The 11377-nt window shown below is 46.8% G+C and overlaps 1 protein-coding gene across 3 annotated transcripts in view; it reads left to right on the top strand.

Annotated features, from left to right (window-relative positions):
* Positions 1–11377, top strand: part of arhgef12b (Rho guanine nucleotide exchange factor (GEF) 12b) — a 52549-nt gene that overhangs the window by 36395 nt on the left and 4777 nt on the right. For all 3 annotated transcript variants that reach the window (XM_062536125.1, XM_062536124.1, XM_062536123.1), the window contains 18 exons: positions 181–295; positions 959–1201; positions 2053–2203; positions 3236–3271; positions 3937–4094; positions 4411–4557; positions 4905–4990; positions 5277–5402; positions 6245–6359; positions 6879–6979; positions 7424–7501; positions 7611–7686; positions 8503–8670; positions 9037–9124; positions 9471–9548; positions 10074–10171; positions 10376–10642; positions 10959–11186. In XM_062536125.1, coding sequence (XP_062392109.1) covers positions 181–295; positions 959–1201; positions 2053–2203; positions 3236–3271; positions 3937–4094; positions 4411–4557; positions 4905–4990; positions 5277–5402; positions 6245–6359; positions 6879–6979; positions 7424–7501; positions 7611–7686; positions 8503–8670; positions 9037–9124; positions 9471–9548; positions 10074–10171; positions 10376–10642; positions 10959–11186 — 2359 coding nt within the window. The remainder of the gene's footprint in view (positions 1–180; positions 296–958; positions 1202–2052; positions 2204–3235; positions 3272–3936; positions 4095–4410; positions 4558–4904; positions 4991–5276; positions 5403–6244; positions 6360–6878; positions 6980–7423; positions 7502–7610; positions 7687–8502; positions 8671–9036; positions 9125–9470; positions 9549–10073; positions 10172–10375; positions 10643–10958; positions 11187–11377) is intronic.

Genomic DNA, 11377 nt, shown 5'->3' with positions numbered 1-11377 from the left:
CTCAATGTGGTGTGTGTGTGTGTGTGTGTGTGTGTGTGTGTGTGTGTGTGTGTGTGTGTGTGTGTGTGTTACCTCATTACATTAACTTCTTTAGTAATACCCCCCTACCCTTGGCACCTTGGGAACAGACTTGTCTGGTCATTGTGTTGTAACAGTCCTTTTGTTTTGTTCCTTTGAAAGGTGAAAGGCATCAAGCCAGAGAAGCCAGAGAGGGAAGGTGGTGAAGAAAAGAAGAAAGGCAGGTTCCCCCCTTTCCTGCCTCCCAGGCGGCCCACTCGCGTCGACCCATCCTCAAGTAAGCACTGAAAAGTGTCAGAACTTTTCACGGATTAACTGCCATGCCAACTAAAAAAAATGGTGCTTGAAATTAGATTTAAAAAAAGAAAAATAGAAAAAAAAACCTTGTTCACGCCCACCCCTTGAGTAGAAGGTGACTAGTTCTGAATTTGAAGGGGAATTTTCAGGCGTGTAAAGGAAGTAGCTGTCTGGAATACTGTAGAGTCACTTCCTCTTCTCTCAGCACAGTCTCTTAAGAGGCACGTCACGCAAGGTAAAAAAATTCTGCGAAACTGCCAGCGAAATGTTTCTCTTCCTGTGTGCGGTTCATTTCCAACTGTGTGCCATGTATCGGGTTTTTTTGTCTGCATATGCAAGGCTGCCCGGTCAAGTGTGTCCTAATATGTTGAGCGCGTCCGGCAGGGGCCACCCCTCAGCTCCTCCCCTGGCTTCCTCCGATGTCCAGATTGCTGTGCAGGGGCAGTGCTCCGAGCTTCCTCCCCGGGAGACTGACCACAGACCTGCTTTGCCTTTCTTCTTCTTCTTCTTTTTTTAAGAATTATTATTATTCCCTTCGCTCACCATCATTTCTCATCTGTGTGTCCGTGTCTGTACTGTGTGTGTGTGTTTGTGTGTGTGTGTGTGTGTGTGTGTGTGTGTGTGTGTGTGGGGGGGCGTTCAGTCGGCAAAGCCGTGGAGCTGAACAAGCAGCGTACACAGAAGCAGCTGTCGCAGCCGGCCCTCAGCACCGCTGACCAGTCCGACTCGTCTTCGCCGTTGTCGGCACCGGCGGGGTTGCGTTTCCGTAGCAACCAGTCCAGCGACGGCTCGGACCCGACGCACGGCGGCGCCATCATGAGCTCGCCGCCACACAGCGCCCCCGCCGCACAGGGCTCCGACGGAACCGGCCGCGACGCCGACACGGGTGAGCAGCTGTTCGCCCTTCAACATCCACCTAGGACCCCTCCCTCTCTCTCCCCATACCTCCCTATACCTCCCTCCCTTCCCCCCCCCTCTCTCTCTCCATCTCTATCTCTCTCTCTCTCTCTCCATCTCTATGTCATTATCCTCTCTCTCTCCTTCGCTATCTCACTATCCCTTGGGTAAGGTTCTTGCTTCCTCCTATTCAGCCCCCCCCCCCCCCCAAGATGTTGTCCCCTGGTTTTGTTTTCTTTGTCCTTAGCCTGACTGCCCACCCCTCCCACACACACACACACACACACACACACACACACACACACACACACACACACACTCACACACATCGACACACAGATCTGACCACATGCCCTTTGTTACGTGATCCCGCTGCTGTTTTCATTCTGCCATGGTCTTACTTCTAAAACTAATTGGCCTGTTTCTCCTTACAATGATTCAGAATGAGTTCAATTTTTTATTTATTTTTTAAAAACTGTAAGCCTTGTTCTTACCCTGCTCTTCTCATGCCATGAACAAGCTGAAGGCTGTGAGAACCTTACCTGAAGAGCTGGGTTTATTTTAAAACAGCAGGCGAGCAGGTTACTTCATGTACTTCATCTTTTTATCTTTTTTGTTTTATCATTTTTACTTTTTACTCGTTTACGTTTTATCTCTTTTATCCTACTGTTGTCCTCATTTGTGTGGTGTACAGCACTTTGGAAACCTTGTGTTTGTTTGTTTAGATTGTGCTATGTAAATAAAGTGGATTGGATTGGATTGGATGCACAGTGAGCATGAAACTCACCTCAGCGTTGACGACGCCCCTTCTGATCCGCACCTTTTCTCTGACCCGCGCAGGCTCCACCCCCTCCTCGGCCCAGGCCCGGCTCGGGGACGGCTTCCACCCCAGCGACCCCCAGGACGGATCCACGCCGGGCTCCGCCACCCACTTTGACTTTGGCCCCTGCGCCCTGGAGCACCTGCAGGAGGAGGAGCCGGAGACGGACAGGTACGCACACGCGCGGCCGCGGCGTGCTACCGCCTCCTCAGTGGCCTAGTCTGGTTTTCACCATACTAAACTCAATCTTTTAAGACTGAACATTAGTCGGGGGAGGCTGCGCTTTGTTTCTACTGCACTTCACGTCACTTAAGTTTCGTTTTCGGCGCGTCACCGGCCAACAGCGTGCCAGGACTAGAGTATGGCCGTTTCTGATTGGAGCCAAAGGTTCTGGCAGTAAACATGGAAAATAGATCTGCTGGTTTCCAGCCTGAGCTGCCGGGCGAAATTCAAATTCCCCGGAAGTTCAGTGGCCCTGAAGACAGGGGAAAACGCTTCAGACAGATTCACCGTACCTGCGCTCCAGGCTACCTGCTTAACAAGTTCCTCACTGCACTTAACGGCTTGTCACTGTTGTCTGTTAGATTTACGTGCCGCAGATGTTTGTTCTCCTTCAAGCTAGAATACCTGCGATAGTAGAGTTTAGACTTGATCGTGCTGCAGGGCTTTTGGCTTGCTTGGGGAATGAAGGTATGATTTAAAAAAAAAAAAAAAAAGAAATGAAAAAAGTTAGCAAAACAGCTTTACTTTAGCTGACACTAACACAGCTTGTTTTTATGTTAAATACTAGATTCTCTCTAGCTGAAGAGACTCAAGCTTTTCAACACAGTTTGTCCCTAAGATTAGGAAATCTCTGCTGCTGTTATTGCTTTGAGAACTCTGGGCTAAATATGTTCCCCGTGTCACTGTGGTTAGCACACACACACACACACACACACACACACACACAGAGACACACACAGAGACACGCACACACACTTTATCCTGAGTCCCTGCTTTGTTTTCCACTCGTATACTCTCTAAATGGCCTCATTTGGAGCGGGACTGTTCTCTGTGGATCACTAGTTAAGAGGTCGCCGGAGCTCTCTCTGTTGGCTGACTGCATGACCACTGCTCCGCTCAAGTCCTCCGTGAGGAGGACTCATTAGACCCCTCTGGCATGAGATGAGACTCTAACCCGCCTGTGATCTCTCCTGCTCACAGGACCCAGGACGGAGGCACGCCGAAGCCGGCCAGGAGGTAAGGCTCGCCCTCCTCACACTCTCTCTCTCTCCTCTCTGGACACTCGGCCATTAGCAACCACACCCTGCGCTTCCACCGCAACTCATGACACTCGCAGCCTTAAGGCGCTCGTGCCACCAAACGTGAAGAGATGTTTTATTTGCGAACAGCAAGAAACGTAGATTGCGATCTAGATCTAGAATGTTTCTTTTCAAAATAATGTTCAGTTTGGATTACATTTCACAGAGCAACACTTTCAGCTTCCAGGCCATGCCAGTCTGATGAATATGGAGCATGAAACTTGTGTGTGGATAAGTGATTAGTGTATTGATAATATGATAATACATCTATCATGTTGTACTAGAGTTGCTTCTAGTGGGGTGTCTGTCAGAGTCTAAAGGTCTTGGGCATTGTGCCAGAACCATGACAGAAGATAATCATACATGCACACATTTCAGAAATGTCTGATAACACATAAATCTTCCTTGTTGAAAGCTTTAAGTCCTATGTCTACCAGTGCAGCTGTGGGTTGATAAGTAAGTTGTGTGTTCAATAGTTTGTATCATATTGTATGGGAAGTGTTTGTAGTGGAGTGTACGTACAGTACACCTGCCAGTCTAGCTGTGGATGCTGCTGCTGCTGCTGCTGCTGCAGGTGTTTAAAACGCTGTGCGGTCCCTTCAGGATGGATCCGCTGGGCTCGGGCGAGGTCCATAGCGAGGATGACCAGGGTGGCGAGGTGGAGCTGGAGCAGGACCCCTCCAACTGGCAGATGTCAGTCCCCCGAGAGATCCTGCAGGGGCTCGCGTCTCAGGAAATCAAGCGGCAAGAAGTCATTTATGGTGCGTGCCCTGCTACACGCGTCCCTTCTGCTCTGCATCAAACCGCCTCATTTACATGCACTGGGCTGGAAATCAAAGTGATGTTTTTATAAATATATTTTTATTCCCATCACTTTTCTTGTTTTCTTGTTTAAATATAAATATCCTTTTTATTCAGCCCACTGTTCTTGTTTATGCATCTTATTATTCATTACCATTACAGCTGAACCAGTGACTTCAGCATATTCATGTTGGACTATATATAGTCAGAGCAAAGAGTAAGAATGTTTTCTTTTTGATCTAACACGACGTGTTGTGTGTGTGTGTGTGTCTGCAGAGCTGTTCTACACAGAGAGGACTCACCTGCGGATGCTGCGGGTCCTTGACAACGTCTTCTATCAGAAGCTGAGCAGAGAAAGCATCCTCCCTCCAGGCGACGTCAAGCACATCTTCACCAACCTAGAGGAGATCGTCCAACTACACGGTACCCGATTTCCTCCATTACAGGGGCATTGAGTCTGCGTCACTTTAGATGGCCATGAACAGTGTGAGCAAATGAGTGGAAATGAGCAAGTGTGAGATACTGTATATCAAGAAGGAAGGGTTATATGGTTAAATGGCATTAAGAGGGTATGAGGAACAGAACATTATACTGTAGTAAACACAGTATTCAGAGCATCAAAGAGTTGACATTCATAGATTTGAGTATGGTTAGAAATGATGGCACAAAACACACATGTCTGTTACAGTACAGTCCTATTTGTTGTCTTTTTATCACCATGTCCAAAACCAATGTCTGAAAAGATTTTTTCTTTTTTCCATATCTCCCAGCCTCCATACTAGAACAGATGATGTCCACCCGGAAAAAGAATGAAAGTTCAGTCATCAGTTTGATAGGAGATGATCTGCTCACATGGGTGAGAAAGACTCTCTGATCAATGTGTAGACCTGTTTGTTCCTGTGAAAAGTATACATTCTGAGAGATGTGCATGTCCATGTGTATTCTGTACATTTAGGTTATTGCTGAAGCACTGAATGTATCACAATTTATTTGATATGTTTATATTTATTTATAGTCACTGAATATTTATCAGAGGATATATCCTTCTCATCATGTTGGACGTTCTCTTCTCTTCTTCTCTTCTCTTCTCTTCTCTTCTCTTCTCTTCTCTTCTCGTCTCGTCTCTTTTCTTCTCTTCACAGTTCAGTGGAACGGAGGAGGAGAAGATCAAGCAGGCGGTGGGCACCTTCTGCAGTAATCAGCCCTTTGCGCTGGAGCTCATCAAAAGCAGGCAGAAGAAGGACCAGCGCTTCACCTCCTTTATGCAGGTGAGGCACAGCAGCGTAGAGATGTGGGAGTTGTAGTCTTTTAAAGTTGGAGGGAGCCACTCAGACCTGGAGCACAGCAGCGTAGAGACGTGGGAGTTGTAGTCTTTTATAGTTAGAAGGAGAGTCAAATCCTGTGACTCACAGGCGGGCTACACCAGGCACGTTATATACTGAAGCATTTCGTTCGTGGAGTGTAAAAATTATTTTAGAAGACTGACCTAATTTTTTGAGTGTACATGTCGCTATCACGTCTGGTGTAGCCAGTTTCATTCATTAAAGAGGAAGCTAACTACTGTAGCATATGCTCTGCAATCAGAACACTTCAGTGTTATGCCTAGTGTAGCCTGCCTGTTATTCAGAACTTCTATGAGGTATATCTGGCAAAAAGCACTTGTTTTTTAGTAAAGGTTTTATTCCGATGCTGCAACCAAGTCTGTGTCTCTTTTGATTAAACTTAGTCCTTACTGAGGGTGCACCTGAATGGCCATGATTGAAGATGAAGATGAAAGGACAGGCTGTCTTCATCACTGTTGTGTGTTGTAGGGTGGCTGACATGAATGATTAGTAGTCTACTACTAATCATATTTTTTTTAGATGTTTTGGGGCCTTTGCTGCCTTTATTGATAGGACAGTGGCAAGACTGACGGGAAGCGAGTAGGAGAGAGAGACGGGGTGGGATCGGGAAAAATCTGGGGTCAGACTCAAACCCAGGTCTGGCGTGGGCACTTGTGCCCGTGTGTGGTACGGGCACTGCTGCCAGTTATGCCACAGTGGCCCCCAGATGGTGTTTCTTGGGTGCTGTTTGATGGTGTGTGACCCGGCCGACTGCTTTGCGTCCACAGGAGGCCGAGAGTAACCAGCTGTGCCGCCGGCTCCAGCTCAAAGACATCATCCCCATGGAGATGATGCGCCTCACCAAGTATCCTCTGCTGCTGGAGAACATCGCCAGAAACACCGGTACGGTACCACACACACACACACACGCACACACACACACACACACACACACACACACACACACACACACACACACACACGGCTCCTAACAGCAGAGTCACACCTAACACAGAGTGAAGACCGGTAATACCCACTGACACATTTCTTTCAAACCTGTAGGACGCACACACCATCATGTCCGGCGCAGATGTCATCATGTTTCGTGTAGCCGCTGTTTGATGAACGTGGAAGCGTAGTGTTGCAGTGTAGTGTTGTAGCGTAGTGTTGCAGCCTAGTGTTGCAGCGTAGTGTCGCAGCATAGTGTTGCATCGTAGGCTACGCTACGCAAAGCGCTCCACATGTGTTCCGAGTTCAGTGTTATCATGCACCACAGAGTCCGCATTCCCGTCCTTATTTATATTGACACGATTCCATATTTGCCCTGTTAGTTTTACACGTGACAATAAACACAAACCCCACTAAGCGTGTTTATCCAGAGCTGGGTGTTGCTTACGCTTGCGTTGCCTGTGCGGTAAACAGAGGACCTGGAGGAGAAGGACAAAGTCAAGAGAGCCGCCGAGTGCTGCAGGAACATCCTGAACCACGTCAACCAGGCGGTGAAGGAGGCCGAGAACAAACAGGTTACTACTACTATTCATACCATTATTATTAATATTGCTCCTACTATTATTATTATTAATACTACTACTACTATTATTATTATTAATATTACTCCTACTATTATTATTAATATTACTACTACTACTACTACTACTACTTCTGCTACTAGTAGCACTACTATTGTCCCCCTCCTCCCTACAGACCTGCTGTCTGTACCAGTTTATAGGCCTATATTATTTACTCCATCATTGCATGGTTTCTATTCAGCTCATTTTGTTTTGTTTTACTTTCCAACCCATATTTCTTCTGCATATAGTCATAAAAATAAATATTTCCTAGTTCTAGTTTCTGGGAACATCCCTCTTGTCATTGTCTTTGCTGCTGTGACGCATCATTTCCGCGTCCATGTGGTCAGTGAAGTTGATCTTACTGTAACTGCGTGTCTGTTGCCTTATTCACCCCAGAGACTGGAGGACTACCAGAGACGGCTGGACTTGTCCTCGTTCAAGCAGAGTGAGAATCCCATGATCTTGGAGTTCAAGGTGAGGAGATGGGGATGACGCAAGTGAAGACCAGGCTCTTTCCAGAATGCCATTTCACTGTGTGTGTGCTCTGTTAACATCTGCTGTGCTCTGTTGTTATTCGGGGCAGAATCTGGACTTGACCAAGAGGAAGTTGGTGCACGAAGGGCCACTGTCATGGAAGGTCAACAAAGACAAGACAATAGGTATGACCCAAGCAACTGGCAGTGGTGAACCAAATGTTTTTAGTTCTGTCGTGCTGTCTGACCTCGTATCTCTTGTAAAGGATATTTCCTTCCTGCTGTTTCAAATTCCTTGCATGCGTGTCCCAATTGAATAGCCTGTCATACTTGATCACTTGTTGTGTGTCTGCCATAAGTAGCCGTAATGTAGTATGTAGTGTGTAGTGTGTAAGTAGTGTACGGGATTTCTGTAGGGTCAGTGATTTTGTTTACATACACAGGAGGAGCAAATATGAAAGTATGAAGCATAGCTATTTTTACACCAATTCTTTTCATTTACATTGCATTGTTGTATATCCTACGACTGTTAGATATATCAACACATATAGAAAAGAAAAGGAACCGGTATGGACATATGGTACGGCATGTTCACTGCTCAAAATAGTTTCATGCAGTGAGTTGGATCACTGCCTGCCCCTGTTACTGAGTTTGTGTGTTTGTGCGTGTGTGCGTGTGTGTGTTTGTGTGTTTGTGTGTGCGTGTGTGTGTGCGTGTGCTTGTGTGTGTATTTGTGTGTGTGTGTGTGTGTGTGTGTGTCTGTGTCTGTGTCTGTGTCTGTGTCTGTGTCTGTGTCTGTGTCTGTGTCTGTGTCTGTGTGTGTGTGTGTGTGTGTGTGTCTGTGTGTGTGTGTGTGTGTGTGTGTCTGTGTGTGTGTATTTGTGTGTGTGTGTGTGTGTGTGTGTCTGTGTGTGTGTGCGTGTGTGCATGTGTGCGTGTGTGTGTGTGTGTGTGCGCGCGTGTGTGTGTGTGTGTGTGTGTCCACCTGTCCGCCGCCCCCAGAGCTGTACACGCTGCTGCTGGAGGACATCCTGGTGCTGCTGCAGAGGCAGGACGAGCGCCTCATCCTCAAGTGCCACAGCAAGAACCTGGCCGGCACCGCCGACACCAAGCACATCTTCAGCCCCATCATCAAGCTCAACACCGTTCTGGTGCGCTCCGTGGCCACAGGTCAGAGCCGCTCACGCCTGGAATCACACAAGCAGAATTCGGCCTAGAATTAGAATGGTTTATTGTCTGATACATTTAAAGAACGTGGACATTTGTACAGGCATATGGTAAAGACACGCGTACATTATACACATTAATACAGGTAATTATTGTATCATTGTGAAGTAGAACTATACATACATGTATACAAATACATGGAAGTGATGGAACTATATCATGATATAAACTAATGTACAGTGGAAGTGACATGGTGGTTGGAAGGGTGAATCACACGTGTTTTATTATTATTATTATTATTATTATTTGTTTCTGAAAGTTCTATGTTTGAGCTTAAGTCAAATAATACTGTAACTTTTCATTTGACAGACAACAAGTCCTTCTTCGTATTGTCCATGTCGGACAGCGGTGCCCAGATCTATGAGCTGATGGCGCAGACTGTGTCTGAGCAGAGAACGTGAGTCTCAGTAGTACACTAGCAGTACATCGAGTAGTACATAACATACCCTGTGGTGAACTACCACAGCTCTTTATAGTAATCTGTTCACCTGTGCTGCTTCTCAAGGACTGAGAGCACTCAAGCACTCAAAGTATCCTCCATATAAATGCATGGAGATAGTTTGCAACGTATATTATATATATAGTTTCAATATGGCAGATGTCTACACATACATCCCGCCCCTTCCTGTATGCTTCCCTATTCAATTGAATAGGAAAATAACTGCCCACTACCAGCTTTGCTGATAGTACACGACCCTTCACCATGTGAGTGCTCATCCTGCTGCGTTCTGCTCTACCTGCAGGTGGCAGTGTCTCATCACCCAGAGGGCAGACTCCATGAAGATGAAGCAGCACAACATCATACCTCTACCCCAGACCGAGTGAGTGTTTGCATCTGCTAGTTGCTGTGGTGGTCCTCTCTGACTATACAGTGTCAGATGTGATTGGGACTTAAAGTGGTTGTGGCTGATTCTTGCGTAACAGGCAGTTTGACACATTAATAACTATATTTCAATATAGAGTAATTATTTCCCTTGTAGAAGACATAAAGATGATTGACTGTCTTGACTTTGATTGATATGATAATGCACCAGTGTGAAAGAGACATTAACTGTGAATGCAGTCAATTTTAAGCATCTTTATAGGACTCTTTGCCTGAAATAGGGTACTCTGTGTGTTCACTGTGTGCTGTGTGTGTTCAGTAATTCATGGATGGGATAAATGCAGAGACCAAATACCTTGTATACGCAAGTATACTTGGCCATAGAAACCTGATTTACTGATTTACTCTGTGTACCTAATAATCAATATGTCTATAACCATCTCTAATGCATACTGAACCTAAAAAGATTGCAGATGTTTAAAAATGTTGAATTTGACGCACGGTTCTGTGACTGGTCCACCAGCGGTGACCGTGAGACTGTGGAGATGATCAACTCCGCTGGCGTTCAGAAACTCAACAAAGATCCCGACCGCATCTCGACCGGAAGCATCCAGTCCCCCGGTAAACCCCTCCGCCTGCCGGGCTCGACCCCTCGTCTGTTCGGCTTGTTTCATTTGACTCATGAGAATACGTTTCGTATCTACAGTATGTTGACGTAGTTGTAATAGATGAACGTGGTCCAGTAGGTCTGTACGGTCTGGCTTTGGCATAGTGCAGATTCTTAATATCTCATGGCTGCCCACTCTTACTCCTCATGCGTCACAGAAAAGGACTTAGTGTCCACCCAGGGGGTTCTGGACACGCCTCCTCCGGGGTCCAACCCCTTTGAGAGCAGCAAGTCAGAGGATGAGGAGGAGGAAGAGGAGTCGCTAACGGTGCGACTGGAGGAAGAGGGGCCCTTCCTAGAAGCCGACTTAGCAGACAAAGAGGCCTTCGTCAAGCCCGGGTCATGTCCGCCGGTTGTTCTGGACGATGAGGAGCCGGAGGCCTTTGGCTTTCCCTCCTCCAGAGCTGACGAAGCCCTAAAAACATGTGAGTATGCCCCCTGCTGGTTGAGTTAGATAGCACAGCAAACACATCAAGTCAAGGCCATTATGTTTCTCTGTGAGAAATCATCATTTGGTTTTGAAAAAGGGACCAACACTTTTGGCTCCAATAGGTCTATATACATGTACATTTAGATTTACATGTATTAGTTCTTATCACTATATTTTATTAGAAGGAGTCATTATATGTAGTTGCTGATCTAAGCTTCAGTAAAGACATTGCTATCAACACAGAAGAGACAGGTGTTAGCATGTGTTAGCGTTCCCAAAGCTGTGTGTGCTGAGTTCTCTCCGTCCTGCAGTGGCAGCGCTGCGGCAGCTTCTCATCACCCACATGAGTGCTGAGGAGGGGGAGCGGGCCGAGGGGGGAGGCGAGCGCGCCAACACGTCCGCACCTCCTCTGCCGAGGCCCAGAGACAACGGGGGCCCGGCACCACCCGCAGAGAACAACTCGGAGAGGACGGCGCCCTCGCAAGCCGCCACGGAGTCGCCGTCTGCCAACACAGCGCTGTTTGAGACGGCCGAATACGGTGAGAGAATCTTCTATCTCTCTATGTATGGCTATATTTGTTAGACTCATGCTTTTATTAGGGTAGACTGATCCGAACTGAACTCAGTGACTTGGACATAGCTAAAGGCTGATTTCATCAACTGGGATTTAGGAACAAAAGCAGCCATTTAATTGTGAAACTGTGTCAGTAAAGTGAATTAAGTCCAGAAT

The sequence above is a fragment of the Sardina pilchardus genome, chromosome 5 (genome assembly GCF_963854185.1).
Source record: "Sardina pilchardus chromosome 5, fSarPil1.1, whole genome shotgun sequence".
Lineage (NCBI taxonomy): Eukaryota > Metazoa > Chordata > Actinopteri > Clupeiformes > Clupeidae > Sardina > Sardina pilchardus.
Note: the sequence above shows the minus strand (reverse complement) of the source record. Positions and strands in the feature narration are given on the sequence as shown.